General features: G+C 52.9%; 2 protein-coding genes across 4 annotated transcripts; one reads left to right on the forward strand and one right to left on the reverse strand.

The window, feature by feature from the left end:
• Nucleotides 1-1,932: 1,932 nt before the first annotated feature.
• On the forward strand, nucleotides 1,933-5,658 carry LOC119802523 (protein PHTF1-like). The gene is made up of 2 exons (XM_038313452.1): nucleotides 1,933-2,009; nucleotides 3,919-5,658. The coding sequence occupies exons 1-2, from the start codon at nucleotides 1,933-1,935 to the stop codon at nucleotides 5,168-5,170; spliced, it is 1,329 nt and encodes a 442-aa protein (XP_038169380.1). The 3' UTR covers nucleotides 5,171-5,658.
• A 3,800-nt stretch (nucleotides 5,659-9,458) lies between these two features.
• Tsku (tsukushi, small leucine rich proteoglycan) lies at nucleotides 9,459-20,692 on the reverse strand. Of its 3 annotated transcripts, none has more exons than XM_038313516.2 (2): nucleotides 20,545-20,692; nucleotides 9,459-11,894 (listed from the first exon to the last, which is right to left on the reverse strand). In XM_038313516.2, exon 2 carries the CDS (start codon nucleotides 11,884-11,886, stop codon nucleotides 10,822-10,824), a length of 1,065 nt encoding a protein of 354 aa, XP_038169444.1. In that variant the 5' UTR covers nucleotides 11,887-11,894; nucleotides 20,545-20,692; the 3' UTR covers nucleotides 9,459-10,821. The 3 variants fall into 3 exon arrangements, with proteins under 3 accessions (XP_038169444.1, XP_038169443.1, XP_038169445.1); XM_038313515.2 differs by having other exon boundaries at nucleotides 20,441-20,593; XM_038313517.2 differs by lacking the exon at nucleotides 20,545-20,692 and adding an exon at nucleotides 19,577-19,779.
• Nucleotides 20,693-21,158: the final 466 nt, after the last annotated feature.

Here is a 21,158-nt window from a genome sequence, read left to right on the forward strand (position 1 = left end):
GAACCAAAAGGCAAAACTGCCTTAGTCCTAGCCATGCTACTTAGCATTTTAAGAAGCAGTCCTGATCAGAAAAGGATTACAGATACACAATAGGACAGATTCAGACATAAAAGACCTCTAAATGAGATACAGTGTGTGTGTGTATATATACACACATAGGCTTGGGACAGAGAAGAAAAAGAGTAGAGAGTTATAAAAAGAAGCAAAGCCTTTAAAGAGACAGTCATAAGCTGGGCAATGGTGGCGCACACCTTTAATCCCAGCACTCGGGAGGCAGAGGCAGGCGGATCTCTGTGAGTTCAAGACCAGCCTGGTCTACAAGAGCTAGTTCCAGGACAGGCTCCAAAGCCACAGAGAAACCCTGTCTCGAAAAAAAAAAAATAAAGAGACAGTCATAGATTAAAGGAGTAAAGAAAAAAATAAACCACACAAAGATAGAATATACACAAAGAGTCTGGATTATGTTTATTCTTGTGTTTTATTTAAATTTTTGACTGTGAATGAGCTAAATACAGAGAGATATTTTATTATATGGGCTACTACACTAAACCTATGTTATCTTGACTTCAAAATTTGGGCCTAAGGATTTGTTGCTTTGGAAAAGAGGTTCTGCAGAGGATAAAACCTGCAGATTCCTTGCTGGCTAATATAGTTTGATGGAACAAGACCCCCTGAAAGGTCTCTGCGAACCCCCAAAATTACTTCACCCAACAAAAAGCAGAAAGCAATTTGGAGAGAACTATGCCCAAATTCCCTAAACGATTGTTTATAAATGTCTGTTTACATTTAAAGGGGGATATGCTTTAGAAATGAATACTTTGCATTGGTATGGATCTTGGTTTATTGATATAAATTTAAGGTCAATTTTGTTATATGTATATTTCTGCTCTTGATTAAGGTATCATGTTTCTGCAGCTCATTTAAAGATGTATTGCATAATTAAGAAATACAGGTTAATAGAGTTATCTATAATAGTCAAGCTTATAGTCATGTTAGTTAGGTTTTCTAGATGTACAGAGATATTTCAGATAGATAGGAATTCTTCAAACCTTTCAAAGACACACAGAATATGGCATTTAAAATGTTTTAAGAACTTAGGACTTTTCATGACAATGAGACACATCCGCTTCTGGCAGCACCAATCAACTTCAAGAGCAAGATGGGCACCAAAGAGACTCCTCATGGAGTTTGTTAGCCATTTGGGCAAGAAACTGCCCTTGCCTGGACTGCTTGATGGTATGCTGTGTGAACTGGACATGCAGGACCCACAGAAAAGTGACTGCCAGACTTTCCCAAAAGATGGGATTGTCCTTCAGGGTTCCTGCTTCACAGAGGAAACTGCCAGACGTTCTGCAGGACACAGAAGAAAGCAGCTGATGAACTCTGCCAGGACACAACATAAGAGAGCTTCAGATTTCTGCTTCATACAATCACGTGGAACTGGAGGCAGGGGAGGCTGCGAACCACCATACAGGTGCTGGGAATCCCTGGTCCTCCGCGAGAGCAACAGGTGCTCTTAACCGCTGACCCATCCCTTCGGTCTCTCTTGCTTTCACTTTTTAGATTTCTTTTTATTGGGGTGCATGTGCGTGTGTGCGGGTGTGTGTGTGTGCGTGCGTGTGTGTGAACAAACATGCAGGTGCCCATGAGAGCCAGAAGACAGAGGAGCCCCTGGACCTGAAGCTATAGATGGCTGTGAGGCACCTGGCATGAGTGTTGGTAACCAAGCTCCAGTCCTCTGCAAGAGTAGGAAGCACTCTGGACCACTGAGTCACCTCTCCAGTCCTGCAAAGACTGGTTTCTGCCCCAAGCTTGCAGTTCACCTTTGAGAAAGCTACTAAAACCTCTCCTGACCCCCACCTAGCCACCAGCAACTGACGTGTTTATTAATTCACCAAAGTTGTACGCCACCACCTGTCTACGTAATCAGGCATGAGTGTTGAGGACGCTTTAGGGACTGACAGCCGCTGTCTTCAGTATATGGAGGAAGCTGGACAAACAGCCACAGAGTAAGTGTGAGGAACACCACCCTGCTGGGAGGAGGCGGCCAGGAGGCTGAAGCAGGAAAGGAAGGAACTGATCTGGCTAGAAACTTGTAAACAGTGAAGTACACACTACCCCTGCACCGCAGACCTCACGGGGCCGCCTTCCCTCACAACGTGCCAGCGAAGTGAAGGTCTATGTAGACGCCACCCCGGAACGTACTCAGAGTGCAGAGCCCTTCCTCCAGCCGCACAGGTCACCCTCATGGATTCTGGAGTGTGAGACAAACTGAGGGCCGTTATGGTGTCTGCGTGACCACAGGATATTCAGAGCTTGAGCTAAGTATGACCTCGCTCCCGTCTGTGGGAAGCAGAGAGGCTCTGACTTTGCTTGGGTGCTCTGGGAATGCCGCTGGGTTCTGACAAGCGCCCCTCCCCCCCCCCCCCCCCCCGTGCTCACTTGCTCTTTGTCCTGTCCAGCCCCCGTGAGTCCCTCAGAAAGTCCCTGGGTGTGAGAAAATCTCTGGGTAGGGTGAGGACGGCCAAACAGAACAATGGACTCTGGTCAGCCCGGCAGGGAGAGGAGACAGACAGGGAGGGGCGAGGTTAACAGGTGCTCCGTCTGGAGCAAGGGTGGGGAAGGGCTGAGCTGGCACGGTGGTTGTGAGGTGTGTATGCAGAGGTGAGCCTCCAGCTGAGCTGGCCCCTGAGACACTTTAAGCCATCATCCAGTATGGCTCTTGACGACGGCAATGTTCCAAGCGCATGTCCATTTCACCTAGAACTTTCTCTGCATCTTCAACCACCCCCTTTCCCATGGCTACATTAACAGGAGGGCAGGAATGTGGAAGCAGGCTGGGGGTCTCCGGGGGGCTGTGATGTGGGCTGAATTCATTATGGGCTATGCTAATTCAGCATCAGTCTAGAACAACAGCCACGTTATCTGCTTTTTATTCTGCAGTGGGGCAGGGATCCTCTAGTTGGCCCTTCAGCTTTTGCTGCCATTGGCATGAATTCAGCTAGGGCCTCCACTTGCTTGGAGAGAAACTGAAGTTTCTCTTTTTCTCTTCATGTAGTTTTGGGGCCTTTCTATATGTTCTTAGTAGACTTTGCAAATGGCAGTCCAGAGCTGCCAAGGTAGCGAAATCAGATCCTCTTAATATTTAGGTCTTATGCTGAGAATACACACACACACACACACACACACACACACACCCGTATCAGTGGTGGAAAATTTGCATGTTCCAAGCTCCAGCTTCAAGTCCCACAAAATTAAAAATTAAAGATAAATAAGTAAATAAGAAAAGACGTAGGGGGCTGGAGAGATGGCTCAGAGGTTAAGAGAACTGACTGCTGTTCCGGAGGTCCTGAGGTTCAATTCCCAGCAACCACATGATGGCTTACACCCATCTATAATGAGATCTGGTGCCCAGAACACTATATACATAATAAATAAAAAAAAAAAAAGAAAAGACTTAGGTTTAACATGTACCTGCTTCTACATTGTCCTGCATTTAAAGTACATTACCCTGAGCCAGGCAAGGTGTCATATGCCTAAACTCTCAACATTCAGGAGGCTGAGGCTGGAGGATGGTGAACTCAAGGCCAATACAGGTATGCTATAGGGTGAGACCAAGAAATGAAACATGGGCCGGCAAAAAACTCGGTAGGTAAAGGTGGTTGCCACTTGACGCCCTCAACTCCATCCCCAGGACCCACATGGATGGAGAGAGGCAGCTCTTGCAAACTGTCCTCTGATGTGTGTGAACCCCCCCCCACACACATGAAAATAAATTTAATTTAATAAATTTAATAAATTTAATTTTTGCAGAAGAAAGAAGGCTTATAGATTTTGCAAAGGTGTGTGTGTGTGTAGTGTTCAAAAGAAAAGACAGGAGACGCAATGAAGCTCCAGCCCAAGATGGACATACGCTAGAAACTTCCCGGGTTCTAGGTCCGGTGTGAGTGTTGGCTCTCGGAGCCTTAACATGTCAAGAAGAGACTCAGAAAGCACCCGCCATGACTCAGAGACCGAAGATATGTTATGGGATGACCTTCTCCATGGCCCAGAGTGCCGGTCATCTGTCACCAGTGACAGTGAGGGGACTCATGTAAATACCCTTCATTCAGGGACGAAACGTGACCCCAAAGAAGATGTTTTTCAGCAGAACCATTTATTCTGGCTTCAGAATTCAAGTCCTGCCTCTGAGCGAGTTAGTGCAATAATCTGGGAAGGAAATGAGTGCAAAAAGACGGACATGTCTGTGTTGGAGATAAGCGGCATCATCATGAGCAGGGTCAATGCTTACCAGCAAGGAGTCGGCTATCAGATGCTGGGGAACGCCGTCACCATTGGCTTAGCATTTTTCCCGTTTTTATATCGGCTTTTCAGAGAGAAGAGTTTTGACCAACTAAAGTCCATCTCAGCAGAGGAGGTCCTGACCCTCTTCTGTGGTGCACCACCGGTCACACCTGTTGTTATTTTGTCTATAATTAATTTTTTTGAAAGACTGTGTCTTACTTGGATGTTTTTTTTCATGATGTGTGTGGCAGAGAGAACATATAAGCAGAGATTTTTATTTGCAAAACTCTTCAGCCATATTACTTCTGCCAGGAAAGCCAGAAAATATGAAATACCTCACTTCAGACTTAAAAAGGTGGAGAACATTAAAATATGGTTATCACTGCATTCCTATCTAAAGAGGCGGGGGCCCCAGCGCTCAGTGGATGTGGTGGTGTCGTCCGTCTTCTTGCTGACGCTTTCAATTGCTTTCATTTGTTGTGCACAGGTTCTTCAGGGCCACAAGACCTTCCTGAACGACGCCTACAACTGGGAGTTCTTGATCTGGGAGACAGCGCTGCTGCTTTTCTTGCTCCGCCTGGCCTCGCTGGGGTCGGAGACCAACAAGAAATACAGTAACGTCTCCATCCTGCTCACGGAACAGATTAATTTATATCTTAAAATGGAAAAAAAGCCAAATAAGAAAGAACAGCTCACTCTAGTAAACAATGTATTGAAGCTGTCCACCAAGTTGTTAAAGGAGCTGGACACACCATTTAGACTCTATGGACTGACCATGAACCCCTTAATCTACAACATTACCAGAGTAGTCATCCTTTCTGCTGTCTCAGGAGTCATAAGCGATCTTCTAGGATTCAACATAAGACTGTGGAAAATTAAGTCCTAAGCTGAGTTGTGTGCCTGGACTCTTTTCTGGTTGCTGTCACTCACTGCTTGCCCACTGAGGACAAAAATGGCTTACTTGAACCAGTGACCCCCACCTGCCGGCTCACGTGCATAAGTCTCTCTGCTCTGGCAAGCCTATCGGATGGAGTTTCCAGCAGGGCACATCCTTTCCCTGGGCATGTGTGCTAAAACCTGCACTTTCGTGGTTCTCAAGCAAGGTGAATAGTCAGCAAACTAAAGCCGCCTGACAGTGACACGGACCTTCTGTGTCAGGACATGTATCCTGGACCCTCCAGTATTGTGCTAGTTATATTTACTGGAAATAGGCTTTTGGGTAACCATGGTAGATGCCCAAAGCATGAAGCAATTATCTTTTATTGGAAATATGCAAATTCAGTACTTTTCTAATATAGTCTATGGATTGGAGATTTCTCTATCAGAGAGAAACTATTTTAGGTTAAATCCAAATAAAAGAACTTTACTGGAGAAAAAAAAAAAAAAAAAAAAAAAAAAAAAAAAAAAAAAAAAAAAAAAAAGAAAAGACAGATAATATTTCACGGATTTAGCATTTAACCGTATTATAGCGGCATGCTAAGGTTTGCCAACACGACCTCCCTAGCAGGAGCCACCATCACTTTTACAGACAGGAGACTATAGTTAAAAGACAGGGTGGACGAATTTCCCCAGGACTCAGAAGTGCCAGACTTTGAGGCCAGGTGACCTGCTTCTGGATCCCAGGGGCTACCCAGGTCCCCTGAGTCACTGTCCTTGCTTCATTGGAGAACTCAGCTTTTCTTTCTTCTTTTTTTTTTTTAAGCCCAAAGTGGGGCTTTCCACCCTCCGTATTAGCAGGAGAGTTAAGCCTCCCTGTTCTTCACTCTGCTTAGTAACTGCTTCTAAGAATCAGTTAATTAGAAAATCATCCTTCAACCAGTATCTCTTCTTCTGAGTCTTCCTGTAAAAATGTACACAATCATCACACACGTGGTGCACACACACACACACACACACACACACACACATGTACCAAGAAGCATGGCATATGCTTGTCTTCCCAGTTTGGAACATTTTGCCTAATGAGTATGTGATCTAAAATGACAAACAGTGCTGGGAATTAGGGACTAAACACAAGAGGAATTCCCCCTCCAAACTCGACAAACACAATAATCCCCACAAATATAACCAGTAGTACTTACAGCAAGAAGAAAAACCAACAGAGGTACATGGCTTAGCTGAATGGTCATTTTTCTGCCGCTTGAAGGTGCCCTATGCACAGATGCTGAATGCTGAGCACAAAGCATAGCATGAGTTGCTACCTGAGACACAGGGCAGCGGTGTATGGCAGACACGACCAGCGTTGGATACCTTCTCTTTGTGGATAACTGGCCATGAGCAGAGTCACTATTGATAGGATAAACACTAGCTACGCAGTGAATGTTAGCCAGGAAGGAATGTTGACCCTCATGGGCTAGGTCCCATTAGCCTCTGATGACCTCTACCGCCCTTGACACCACCCTTGAAGAGAACTACGTATGATGGACTTCACACAGTGTCAAGGCCTCTGCCTTTTACATCCTTGGGTCTTGTCCAGATGAGCGGCCTGTGGACTGGTCTGACGGCGCTTGTGAGTTTCTGCCTCTGCTATTCTTTCTGAGGACATTTTGGCCATGGCAGTATGGAGGAAGCGGGGCAGTGGGTTGTGGCCACACCGAGAGGGGAATTCCTATTCAGAAGGCTCCAATGGGGCCTCTGAACCAGATCCTGTTCTCTCATGCTCCCCAGCACTAAGCACGCCCTTGGCTTTCCTACTAATGAGGCGATCAGAGCACAGGGAGGTGGCCTCACAGATCGTGGGACCTTAGGGGGGTCCTGGGCTTGTTTTCCAGTTCTTAAACACTCTGAACAACAGACCCACGTGCCCATTTCACGTCGCGTCCCAGATTGCAGAGGCAGTTTTGTGACACAGAACCCGGCTCCTGCTGCAGCTCAGAACCCTGGTACCTGCTGCAGCTCAGAACCCTGGCTCCTGCTGCAGCACAGAACCCTGGCACCCGAGTGTGCACTTTAAGAGCCTTCAGTCTCAAATCTAAACTTAATTGTCTGATGGGACCCACTGAGAGCTGTATGATCTCCCCGATTCATTTGCAGCAGAGAAACAGCTTCAATCTTATGGTTTTGGGTGTTTCTCCTCTTGGACTCTCAGAGTGCAGTGGTCCCACCAGGAGCAGTGACAGACAAGGAGGGAATGATGGTACCCGACAGATAAAGCCGGCCCTGGGCTGGTTTCCTCATTTATACGGTGATAAAAGTACTCGGTGTGGTAAGGAGAGAACAAACGGCACTTCTGGGGCACCTTATTTTGTGACCGGCACAGGTTTTGATCCTACACAAATGTGACTTGATTCCCTCTTGTGGACAGAGGTATTTTCATTCTCGTTTTCTCAGGCTCAGGTAAGTCGCACAGGTGGTTTGTGATGAATCCTATGAGTTCAAAACAGAATCTTGGCATGAAACTGGAGAGCGAGGGGCTGGAGAGATGGCTCAGTGGTTAAGAGCACGGCCTGCTCTTCCAAAGGTCCTGAGTTCAATTCCCAGCAACCACATGGTGGTTCACAACCATCTGTAATGACATCTGGTGCCTTCTTCTGGCCTGCAGGCAGAGCACTGAGAATACTGTATATGTAATAAATAAATCTTTTTTTAAAAAAAAAAAAGCTGGAAAGCTGGAGAGCGAATATTCTGAAGCCCTCCTCCCAGGTGCCAGGATCTCTGGTGGTAGAATAGGACCCTGTGAGTGTTTCTGAATGGCGGGAAGCAGAAAACAGCTTTCCTGGACCTGTTCTGCCTGCCAGATCCGACCCGGGGTGTGTGAACACCAGGTGGCGCTGTGGGCCAGATGCCGCGCCAGAAGCACTACCCGTGAGGCTTTGGGTCTAAGGAAGGCAAGAGGCTATATAGAGAATGTTCTGATGTCTCAGGTCACAGGCGATGCTGCCCCTCTGTGCCCCCATCCTCACCCCAGAGCCTCCGTCCCTGGCCCGTTTTTGTTTTTTATTTTGTCTAACGCAGCGCAGGCTCACCTCCAACCTGGCTGCTCCAGATCATCACGACAGCCATGATCCTGGCTCTGACCCAGGTGTGCTGGCATCACCGGTGTGATGTGGAGCTTCCCTGCTCCAGTTGCAACCCAAGTGCTGAGATCTTTCCCTACCCCCAACCCAACCCCACATTTAGGCTTGTTCCCTATCTTTAATTGTTTTTATGTGGCTTTTTAAATTTATTTTTATTTATTTATTTTTTTAGGAGGCTTCCCTCTTCCCCACCTGAGGAAATACAGGGACCGGGACCCTTCCTCCTCAGCTCTTTCTGCACAGAGTCCAGAACATTCCAACAACGGGCATCCATCCAGGGAGTAAGATAGATATTCTTGCCAACACAGTCGCCATGGGAGATTTATTAACAAGAAACCCAGGACTCTGTGCCATTGACCCCCAAAATCCTGGACTCTGTGCCACTGACCCCCTCACCCATGACCTTTCCTAAGTTCTGGTCTACCTCTCGTGAGGTTTTCTGGTCCTCCACACAGTTTAAACTTTTCTTTAGCTAGGGATCCTGTGTGACCTCCGGGTCAGAGACCCCAGGGGTTATACTTTGCAGCTCAGCGCAGTGCCTGGCATTGTAGCATCAGCAACAGACGGCTGTCCGTGGTGATGACAGTGGTTGATACCTCTCTAGACTGGCCAGTCACAAGAACCAACCTGCTGACAACCCAAAGCCCCTAAGGAGTTGGGAGTGAGCTGTCACTCAAGCATACGGTCACTGGAGGTGTGCAAACAGGAGTGGGAGTCCCCAACAGCGTAAGGCCCGTGACGGCCAAAGCTGACAAGAGGGAGCTGAGGGAGACTCTGGGAAAGCTTCTAAGGCATGTTAGGAGCTGGATGTCCTAGGTGAGAGCTGAGGGACAGGGTAAGGACAGAGTTCCACAGATACAGCCGGAACCAAGACAAGGGTGTGTGCCAGGGCCTCACGGCTGAAGAGGCACAGACGGTGGATGGAGGTGCGTAACATGGATGGGGTGGAGAGAGTGAACGGCGTGCAGGCTACAACGCGAGGGTTAGCCTAACCCAAGTACGGGCCTCCCGTATGTCGTCATACACACCCGACTCTGGAAGACGCTTGGCCTTTTAGGGAGAGCAAGCTGCCCAAGGTGGGGTCTAGCTTGTCCTCGTAACCCCAGTCCTGGTCCAGCGATCGTCAGCAAATTCCGGTGCAATGATGGGACGAAAAGCATTCTTCTATGTATTTATTAAACCAAGGACCACTCAGGGGCTGGGCGGAGCTAGTGTGGAAAGACAGAGCTCTCACTGCCTCGTGAGCATCTCCGGGGCCAGCCCCAGTGCCCACGTGGTCACCGATAGCTGGCTTCTTCCCAACACCCCCAACACGAGCCCCGAAGAGTCTTACAAAAGTGAACAAATCCATTTCTCTTCGTTTCCATCCCCGGCCAGCAGAGGTGGGGGTTAAAAGTGGCAGTTGGTGAAGAAAAGGCAATGACTCTTACAAGATGAAGAAGACAAAGGAAGGAACCCAGGGCTGGAGAACTGAGATGTGACCCCGGGGATAAACACAACATGAAGGGGAACCCCTGTCTCCCTCTGCTGCACTCCTGGAGGACTGATGGGCCTTTGGGCAAAGTCCACAAGTCCCCTTGGAGCGCCATGGCCAGACAGCCACAATTCCACCGACTTCTTGGGAAGCATCTTGAGGCAGGGTCTCTGGGGAAAATCTGCATGTTTCCAGTCTTAATGCTAGGGGACCCCCACCTGAGAAACTGACGGGCTTGGGACTGGTGTGTCCCGAGCTTCTGAGGCTCTGAAGGATGGACTGATTTTGTTCATATCATAAACTGGCCACTGGACCTAGAGTCCCACCCCCCATGACCTTGTCACATGACAGGAAAGAACACGGACAAGGTAACAGGGTGCCCAGCAAGGGGGGGAGAGATGGATGACAGAGAGGAAAGTACACAGCCCCCAACCTCAGCAGGAGGCTGGACTCTCCACACCTCTAAAGACCTCAGGTGAGTACTGTCTGCTGCTCTCCTTATTCCCATCTGTCCTCCGAGGAGGCCGGGTTTGATTTTTCTCTCTAAATCCTTCTATATAATTAAGAGTCGATTACCCAGGATTCCATGAGAATGGGGAAGAAGTTGGCCTCACAGGCCCGGAGCACAGACGATGTGAGGAAGACACTGTGCTCAAAGGAACCCTCAGTCAGACGACCCGAGTCAGCATTTGCAACAGTGGTGCCCACCCACCCTCTCACACCACGGGTCAGGTCAGCCCGGACCACAGGGAAGGCACTTAGGGACAACTAGGGCAGGGGCTCAGGAAGGGACCAGAATCTTGGTTGACATCAAAGTCCCTCTGCTCACAGTTCCGAGAAGTGAGCCACTGAGACAAACCGGTAGATTTTGCTGCTGGGTATAGGCCCCAGGTAGGAACGCTATCCCCAGCCCTCAGCTTTACTGAGATGCCGCCACACCGGCCTGTGGACTCCCCACAGGCACTGGCACATTAAAATATAAGTTAGCTGGGACCTGAGCAAGTCCAGGACGACAGTCTGTCCAGTGGCCCCAGGCCACACCATTTGTCACAAGATGTCTGGGCCCCTGGCAGCAAACTCCTGGGTGTCTCCACAGTGTAGGACTACCTTAGGGCTGGAGCCAGGGTGCCGGGGATAGGCACCCTCCCGCACCAGGCGCCGGCACTGCACATCCTGGCCTACACTGACACTCTGTAAAGCAGGGAGGTGATGGAGCAGCATCTCAGGTAGGGGTACCAGGCTGGTACCCGACAGATCTAGTTCCTGCAGCAAGCCCAGGCCCGAAAACACCTCGGCTCCTGCCCACTTGAGCTTGGGGTTGCCTGACAAGTCCAGGACCTGCAGGCCCGGGAGCTCCCGGAAGCCATGGGGTACTAACTGAAGGGCACTCTGTAGGCTGGCCAAGGACAGGTGGGTGAGGCCCGCCAGCCCCATGAAGGCACCTGGGTTGATGGTAGCCAGGGGGTTCCCATCCAGGCTGAGGTAACGCAGGGGCAGGTCTCGGAGATCCGGCACAACGCGGAGCCGGTTCCAGGCCAGGTTCAGGCTCTGAATGGTGGGTGCAGACAGGCTGGCCCGGGGCTGATGGGGGAGCAGGCGGTGGATAAGGTTGTGGGACAGATCCACGTGCAGTGCCCGGCCCTGGCTGTGGGTGGAGAAGGCAGATATCGAGACCTCCCGTAGTCGGTTATGGCTGAGGTTGACATCACTCAGGGAGGTGGTGGTGAAAATCTCAGCCGGCAGGGCTGCCAGGCCGTTGTGGCTGAGGTCGAGAGACTCCAGGTAGCGCAGGCGGGAGAAGGCAGTGGGCGCGATGCTGGTGAGGAGATTGTGACTGAGATCCAGGCCCGCCAGCGTGGTATAGCCCGGCCCGGCCAGCACTGACTCATTCACCGTCTCCAGCCGGTTGGAAGACAGGTCCAGGTGGGCTGTGTCCAGAGGGATGGGCACAGGCACAATGTGGGGGCCCAAGCTGCTACAGTCCACCCGAGTCAGGCTGAAGCTGTCAAAGAGGCCGAAAGTCTCCTCCTCACACTGGCACCCGGGAAAACACGGCCGGGTGGTCCGCACTCCGCCAAGGGCCAGGAGCAGCAGGAACAGGAAGCACCACATGGCGGCACCTGGAAAGAGAGCCTCTGGTGAGGGGTGAACGTGCCAGACCCGCTGATCCTGCCCTGTAAGACCCAGCTGGGACGCATCCAGCTCCTGGACAGTCCTAACTCCTAACCCTGATTATCATTTTTCTTGCCTCATTCTCCACACCTGCAAGGTTAAAGGGGTTAGAGGTCAGGGGGGCGGATCTTCAGCTGGGAGCATCAGATGCAAGCGGCCTGCTCTGGTTTAAGGGAGGGTACCCCGACAACTTGCTGTGAAACCTGCTGATCCAGGGCTCAGAGGCTGCTGGAGACCCAGGCATGCTGGAAAGGAATTCACAGTACAGAGGCCAAGTTAGGGGGCTTCATTAGCCTTGACAGAAAAGATGCCACAGGCTGGGTGCTGGGTTGGCCACCTCAGAGCACGGTCTCCTCCAGCCCTCACAACCATCTACAAGGTGGTGTCCTGTCTCAATCTGACAAGAGGGAACTGAGCCTTGAAGGGCTGGAGGCAGGCCTGGATGCAGGTAAGCATGGTGGTGCCAGGTGGAGCAGGCCTGGATGCAGGTAAGCATGGTGGTGCCAGGTGGAGCAGGCCTGGATGCAGCTAAGCATGGTGGTGCTAGGTGGAGCAGGCCTGGATGCAGCTAAGCATGGTGGTACCAGGTGGAGCAGGCCTGGATGCAGCTAAGCATGGTGGTACTAGGTGAAGTAGCCACAAGAGCCAGGATCCTTTTCTGCCAATGGCAGGGGATGAGCCTCATAGCCGCACACTACAACTCAAACCACCCACCCCTCGACCTCAGTTCCTTCTGTGAGATTACAACAGAAGCCATTACATATGCCTGACACTATGTGTATGCGGTCACATCTAAGGGTTGCATAGGTCAGGCACACTCAAGGTCTGCTTTCACGTCTAGTTAAAGTCTTGAGGCACAGGTGCTGCTGGGAGGTTTCAGCACGAGCACAAGAGGGTTATGCAGTAAGGACCTCTAAGTGGTCCCCTCCCAGCTAGGCAGTCACTCAGGAGACAGAAGGCTCTTCATTGGGTGGCCTGCCCTCCTGCCTGTCTCCCTTTCATGGGCCTCCAGGGAAGAAGATAGGGTGAGGTGGGAGGGGTGAGGACCTGCCCACCTTCTAGACTGGGGGCAGGGGAGCAGCTGGGTATCACTGCCAGCCCTGCATGAAACTTTAAAGGGGCAGCCACTTGATCTGTACCCTGGTTCTGTCCTGGGCCAGAGAGAAGTGCAGCTGGGCTCTTCTCCCCTACTCCACCCTGGGGCCCTTCCTATCCACCCCTTCCTTTCATACAGACCAATTCGAGGATTAAATCCTGCCCAGGTGCATCCTGGGCTTGGTCCCAGCCAAGGCAGGACGGAGAGTCCCAATGTTTGCAACAAGGGGAAAATATTAAGTTGCTCCAGGCCCCTTTTGTTTCCCAGGGAGCTCTTCAAGTGTTCATTACCACCACCCCTACCCCGCCCCCCAGCTAAGCGGATCTGCCCTTACCCACCCTCCCTGGGGGTTTAAACAAACAGCACAAACGGTCAGGAGATCACCCTTTGGTTCCCAGAGGTGGTTATACAATGTGTCCACAGAATGCCAAGCTGCTTCTCCCGAAAGCTAGCTTATATAACCGGCCGGGCAAACACAGCACAGATGTTTCTCTCCTCCAGGCCCCAGCCCTGTGCTCTGCACAGGACAGCAAGGTCTGCCCAGCCAGCCTCACACAAGTCCACAAAGCCCCGCACACCGTGAAGAGCGGAGCACATCCCTCCCTGATGCAGAGGTCCTCATGCCGAGACAATGGGGACAGGAGCACAAGCCGAATCCCACCTGGGCCACTTGGCTGATACACACACTAGGCCAGGGCCTTGCTCTGCTGCGCCACGGACATCTCCCAGGGCCCCTGCTGTCATACTTAGACCCCGGGGAACTCTAGTGGGAAACAGGAGGTGACAACCAGCGGCTCTCACATAGTCCTCGAGTCCGCCCAGTGAGACCAACTGTCCCATCCCTCGTCAAAGGATCCGAAGAGTCACTTGCTAACCTGTGTGATTTGGAGACCCTACAGGGGCAAGGGTGGATGACAGTTCTTCTAAGAGCTGCCGTAAGCACTCTGTGTCCCCCTACAGGACACATTCCCGGTACAGGCAAAGCACTGACAGATATACAGCGTGGGCCGCTGTGTGTCTCCAGGCTGGATACCGGACTGAGAGCACTGCCCACTGCCCACTGCCCTCCACCCCCGCATCACGCTTCACCGAGCTCCATCCAGGACTTGCTGGTAAAATAGCAACGGGGAACCTGTCTCGGGACAAGTCCAGTCACCGTCCCACCCTGGACTGTGGTGGTCGCCAGTCCTTTCCTCTCTGGGAAACTCTGTTTCCCACCTTCACAACGAGGGGTTTAGTACTGATCCTAGAGTTACGGGGTTTCAAAGCTGGACAAAGTCCAGGCCATGGGGCTAAGCCTTGTCAGGGTGTGAGTGGATGAGAATCTTAGGGCCCCTATTCATAGCAAACGCCATGAACATCTCGAACCCGGGAGGCTTAGGTTTCTGAGACGTTCACAGTTTTATTTCCAGCAGTTTGATCCCCCATCTGTGTCCCAGCATGCATGCGGCCCAGCCTCCAGTCCGGGATCTCTACTCTGGGAGAGAACGCAATGCAGACATTCAGGCAGGTGATGTAGACAGGCAGCCACCAAGGATGCCTGGGGGGGGCCAGAGAGACCTCTGGTCCAGAGATCTTTTCTACAAACCTCGCTCGGCACATAAACGACAGTCAAAGATCAACAGAACAAGGCAAGATACTTCACACAGCTCCAGCCTGCGAGACAGCGGCCCTGTGAGGCCCAACCATGAGCTGTTAGGGGCCCACCATGTCAAGCCCACAGTGACAGAAGGTCCGTGAGGCCAAGCATGAATGGTGTGAACAGGATGGGTCTGGCAGCTCCAAGGGGCTCTCTCCACATCGCATCCCGAATCTGTCATGACTGTCCACGGGACTGTCCTCGGAACCGAGATCATCTTCTCCCAGACAGACAGCCTCTGGAAGCTGGAGATGCCCTTCTCCCGTCCCTGCCTGAATCCTCAAAAGGAATGAGCCCTCTCTGTCATCTGGGTAGCAACTTCCCCAACACACCCACGGTTGTTCATGCTGTCCACAGACTCAGGGAATTCCAGGCTCTTGAGCTGCAGCACCCTTGGAGATAATGGGTGCCCGAGGTCCTGGGGGCCGTAAAGGAAGGACAATAGGAGAGCAAGGCCCAGGAACTGGAACCCACCACCTCACACGCCCCGTGCATCACACACATCTCCCCGCCCGTCCCTGCCCGGTGGTGGAACAAAGCCGTCTCTGTCCTACCACCCCTCCTTCCTGGCCTCTCACACCTCAGGCTACCAATAGGCCTCCTTGAGAGGCAACTGAGAAAATTCAAATTTCAAACATCAAGTGTGAGCTGCTCCCCTCCTTAACCTAGGCTTTGCTTCCTTCCCCACCTGGGGTCGAAGTCAGACCTGGATTGTGCCAGGAGGCAGCAACAGAAACCCAGCAAGAAGCCACGTGGGTCGGCTACTAGACCGAGGGCCCAGCTGGGAATCCAGCCCTGCCCACTGGAGCCTCAGAGTCCTCCACAGGGACAAGAAGTGACGGCTGGGGAAAAGACATTGACGGTGTATCCTGCTCTGTAAATGCTTAGACCCTGGCGGCCACCAACGGCCATGATGGGGGTGGTGACCTGTCCTTCATGTCCCACCAGGTTCCTGTACGCAGAACCAGGCACCCCGCGGGTCCACGGTTCACACTGACCTCTCCGACACAGGTCTGCTGGCGAGGCCCCAGCCACCCTCCTCTTCTGTAGACACCTCTCTGGGATTAGATGCTGAAGTCCAGGCTCTCCCTGGACCTGCCTGCCAGGCCCTGGTACAGAGTGCCATAGCACTTCTGACTTACAGAACTTTCTAGCTTCTGCTAACAACGTCTACATGGAACCTCTGGCACAGGAGCCAGGTGGGCTGGGGAATAGCTGTGGGTGGGCCTGGTGCCAGACACCCACCTAGGATGGGGCTTTCTATCAGCCGGCTGCTCCTCAACCCAATGCGGCCTTGCCCCTCAGTCCCCTCAGTCATGAGCATCCTGACAGCAATGACATCCACAGGGAGAAATTCCAGAAGCCCTCCAACCACGTAGCTCTGGAAATTAGAATTTGAGGGACATACTCAGAGCCTCCAGGGCTGGCTTTCTCTACAGAATCGATACGACAGGCACATCAGCTCCCCGACAGCCCTTAGCCGTGGTGATTATTATCCCCGCAACACAGGCAAACAGCAGCACGCTACTCAACCAGGTAACAGAGGGACCAGACCTAGATCTGTTGCTCCAGACCCACCCTTGGCCTCCACTTAGTAACGGGCAGTGTGGTGGACAGGCGCTCAGAGCTGGTAAGGCTAGGCTGTAATGACATGTTTACCTGCCTGTCCTCTGTGGGCAGGGACTGGGGTAGGATTTTTTTATTTTTCCCCCTGGATCAGGTACTATATTAAGATATACCATATACTGACTGGGTGTGGTGGTGCCTTTAACCCCAGCACTCAAAAGACAGTGGCAGGAGGAGTTCTCTGAGTTCGAGAGTTCGAGGCCAGCCTGGTTCACACAGCGAGTTCTACAGCAGCTGGGGCTCTATGGTAAGACCCTGTTTCAAAACAAAGAAGCAACCAATCAACCAAACCAAAATGTCTAAAAGATATATCAGGCACACAGCCGGTGACGCTGTCACCAAAGGACACCTCAGCCTGTCCCAGGCATCCTCAGCTGTTAGCTTTGCCTGCGAAAACCAGGAAGTTAGATGGCACTGCACTTGTCTTAAGGCTGTTTAAAAAGTCTAGAGAGGTTCAACGGTTTGTCCAGGGTCTCACGGGCAGTGAGGAGAGAAAGGCTGGACCCACGTACTCTGAACCTGGAGTACCTGACCTCCCTCACAACGTTGTAGTTACAGGTGGGGCCTGGAACTTCGGCACCCTCCTACCCAAGGAGTACCAGCTGCGGGGATATAGACAAGGCTCAAACGCTATCTTCTCCTTCCAGCTGATCTTTGGGAAAACTGCCAGGCTCCCACCAATCTGAAACAGCACATGAGAACACAGGGAGAGGCTGCACGGGGCAGAAGAAAGGTTTTGCAGACGGGGTAGCAACCTCGCAGGCTTCCAAAGACTGTGAGGACCGAGTCTGGTCTTGCATCATAGAGAGGAGCCCCATGCTGCTCCCAGCCTGGCCTGTTCTGACAACTTAGGGAAGCAAGAACTTAGCCTGCCGGCACCAGCGGGTCTCAGCGCATGTTCAGTCCTGCCTCTGTGGGTGACTGCAGGGTCAGGGAAGAGATGCTAAAGACACACAGGACGGAGAGCTCAAAAGCCATCCTTAGAGGCCTTGGAATCTCTCAGGGTCCCATCCAGAGCCCACGACCAAGCTCCTCTGGGATCTGGGAAGGTCATGAAGACAAGAGGAGGCTGAAGCAATGGTGCCACGGATGACCGAAAAGGAATCTGACATCAAAACAACAGTCACTCCTGAGCAAGCAGGGCGCTGTGTCTCTCCTCTTCCTCAAGGTGGGTGGCCACCCCACCCTACCTAGGTCAAACTCAGAAGACCTCTGTAGCCTCCTGGTCTCTGGCCTCCACCTCTAAACACTGCTATAGCTCCAAACCACTGCACTGCCATGCTGGGCACCAGAGTACAGACAGCTTCCGACTGAAGATCAAGACCCCACCACGGTGCCCCATCTAAAACCCATTCCACAAAGACAGCCTCTCAGGCTAGAAGCCTGTCACTCCCCGGGGACCTCTGCCTTTGCATAGGCTATTTCTTTTGACAAAGATGGCAAAGCCCCACACCCCTCCTTTTTTGGTCTTCCACAAACTCTCAATTGTTTGACTCAGAAGCTACCTGTTCTGTGAGGCCTTCCCAGCCTAACCCGGTCCTTATCCCCCAAGGCTCACTGGGCTGTGACTGTCGAGGAATGAGGAATGTGTCTGGTGTCCGGCTCCAGTGTGGATACTAGCACGGGGGGGGGGGGGGGTTGAGGAATAAAACACCGTGGGCAGAGAGGCCTCCTTCTGCTTCGGGGCCTCCTGGAACTCAGAATTTGGCTTAGTGGTAAAACCACGCGTAAGATTGAGACCCAAGCTATTTCTGCCTCCACTTGTGTTCACACAATGCAATCAGACACCCCAAAACCACATCTCCATTTATTAGTGTGTGTATAATCTGCTATGCTATTTACATCTACAACCTATCAATCCATAACTCCATTTGAAGGAGACTAAGATTCTGACAGGAGACAGAGGTAGGACGCCATGGAGCAAGGACACAGCTCCCAGACTTTCTGACTGGAAGACATGCAGACTCCAGCACCATCCGAAAGCCAGGGCCAGGCTTTAGACTGACCAAGGCCACCCACCCTTTCCTCCAGGAGTTCTCTGCAGACAGGTTCACTTCAGCTCAAACTGATGCTCTATGATTCAGCCACGGCCTCCCCTCCCAGCCTCTGAGTAACTCCCATGCCTTAACACCCAAACCTTGCCTCCCCGCCCCCCCATCCCCCCCACAAACAAAGGCAACCACCTGTGCGCGCCACTTCCAGAAGGCACAGAGCCCTGCATGTACTGTGGGAGGCTCTTCCTGGCTCGCTGTGTATTGGAAAACTTCAAAACCCTAAGTGGAATCATGCACCCTGCCAGGTCCCTCCCATGGCCCCTCCTATGGAACCTTGTCTTAGAAAGTGCTTTGGCAGGGGACTTCCAGGGTGGGCCCAGACCTCTTCAGGAAGTATCCCCAATTCCTAGGCTCGGTGCCCTGAGAAAGGATGGTGAATTCCAACAGATACATTGCTTCTGCTTTGGGGCCAGAAGTAAATGACTAAAAGGACTGGTCTGGACTCTGTCTCTTGACCAGTCTGTCACGTAAAGATAAGCAACATCAGTTTTGGCCTTTACACGGGCCAGTGCAACAGGGTGGGTGGGGGTCCTGTGGACCCAAGTTCCCCACGACGGTGCATTCCAGCTCTTCCTAGGAACAAATTAAAGCCTGGGAACACAACAGTTTCCAGACTCTGGGATCACAAGGCACTGTGCACTCCCTCTTTCAAGAGGAAGGACTAGAAACGAAAAGGAAAGCGACCATCCTTGCCTCTTTCCCAAGTTTGTGGCCAGATCGTGTCCCTCCCCGCTCTCCTCCCAAACCCCCACCCCCACCCACCCCCTCGCCGCCGCCGTAGTACTGGGCAAAGTTCTTGGTTAAAGATTGGGGTGGAGGGTTGGAAAAGAAGTGTTTGGCTTATCTTTGCCACCCAGGATCAAAAGACCAGGCAGGACGGCGCCCCTCCCACTCTGAGGGCTTTGTAAGTCTAGACTTAACCAAAAGGATAGCATGGAGCAAGGAAAGATCTAAGTTTGAGTCAGTCGCCTCTGGCCTGGCCAAGTGTGGGAGGGCGCTGCTCTCAGCTAAGCTCCCGACGCCGGTTACCACCACTGCGCGCTCTGCTCCAGAGGCGGCGAGGAGTTCTTACTACTCCCATCCTAACAGTGACCGGATCTCAAAGGGGCCTGCCCTACCCCGTGGAAAGTGTGCAAGGCCCCCCTCTCCCCAGAGCCCATCCGGGGTTAGGGGCCGCCAGCAGGCCGAATGCAAGCACGCTTTGGCCTTTCTCACCTATGGGATCGGAAGCTTGGTCCCCTCAACCCTCGAGTCCGGATAAACGCACAGCGGTACTCGAAACCAACCAAGTCTCTCCACCAAGCTGCCAGGTTCCTCCATCCACACTCACTCTGTCCCAGAGGCGCAGGGCAGACAACGGCCAGCAGCGCGCTACGCCCGGGTCTCCAGCCTCAGGCCGGAGCCCAGACCAGCTGCGTCCCTCCCTCCTCCCACTAGGGTCCTGTAAGGGTGTCCAGCATGCTCCGCCCAATCCTGGCCCGGGCCAGTCGCCACCCCCGACCCACCAATCCCATCCCACCCCCTCGCGGCTCGAAGGACCTCCGGAGGTGAGAGAGAGAGAGTGTGAGAGAGAGGAGGGCTGCCAGCAGGCGATGCCGGAGGAACCCAGAGAAAAGTTTTAAGCCAAGTAGGGGGGAAACGGTGGACAGCAGGGGAAGCGGAGAGTCGGGGCAGCTCAGGCTCTGAGCGCTCACACATGGCCCACGGACACCCAACCCAGACACGTCGACAGGCACAGACCACGTATGCGGACACACGCGGAGCGCCCACCGGTCCCCACAACCAAGCGCCGGGCTGCAGAGCGGAGATACCGGCGCGAGACAGCCGTACCAAACCACGCACACACAAAGGCACCGGCAGATGCTGGCTTCTGAACCCAAATCCACCAAAGACCCACTCCCTTGAGATGCACGTGTTCTTACAAAGACCCCGGAGGCACCGGCCCACGCCCACGGCCCCCAGGCGGAGTCTTTGTCTCCTGAAAGCCCTCTCCCCTGCTGCTCCCCCTCCCCCGACCCTGCGCTGCTGTGACCCGGTGTCCCGGAAAAGTTGAGGGGCCTCGGCGGGACCCGGACCCACCCCTCGCGCCGGGCCGTCCCCGGGATGGGAAGGCGAGGTTGGAGTCCGAGGCTCCAGACATCCCCAGGCACGCCGATCTCGCTGCGCCTCGGGACAGCACCCACCTGGCAGGTCCACAGCTGTCGCCTCGGCACGCTCACCTAGGCGGCCCGGCTCTGGCCGGTGGGCCGGCGCTTTTCTCCGCGCCGCACGTCCCGCCCCGAGTCCCCGCCCGCCGCCGGGCTCCCCTCGCTGGGCACCCAGTGGCTGCCCCGGCTCGCCGCCAAGAGGCTCAGGGAGCGTCGTCAAAGTGCAAGTCTCGCAGGGCGCTCTCGCAGCCCAGCCCCCGCCCGCCGGCCGAGCACGGGTTCCACCCTAGGGAGCGTCTCAAAAGTGCGCGGTTCCCTCCCACTCCACTAAGATTCTGTCTCCCAGCTTCCTGCAACCAGGATCCCTGCCCCCTCTGCCTTCCCCCTTTGGGCGTCCCGGTAATCTCAGCAGATGGCCGCTGGCTTGGGAACATCTGGAGGTCGCCGGAGTGTGTGTGTGTGTGTGTGTGTGTGTGTGTGTGTGCGCGCGCGCGCGTGCACGCTGAGTTAGTTTGTAATGAGGATTTTCTCTCAAAGTCTCCGCCCTCCCACTAAAAGAAAAAGTTTTAAAAAAGGTTCTCGAGCCATTAATGTGTGTGTGTGTGTGTGTGTGTGTGTGTGTGAGAGAGAGAGAGAGAGAGAGAGAGAGA

Source organism: Arvicola amphibius, chromosome 12 (assembly GCF_903992535.2).
Source record: "Arvicola amphibius chromosome 12, mArvAmp1.2, whole genome shotgun sequence".
NCBI classification, from domain to species: domain Eukaryota; kingdom Metazoa; phylum Chordata; class Mammalia; order Rodentia; family Cricetidae; genus Arvicola; species Arvicola amphibius.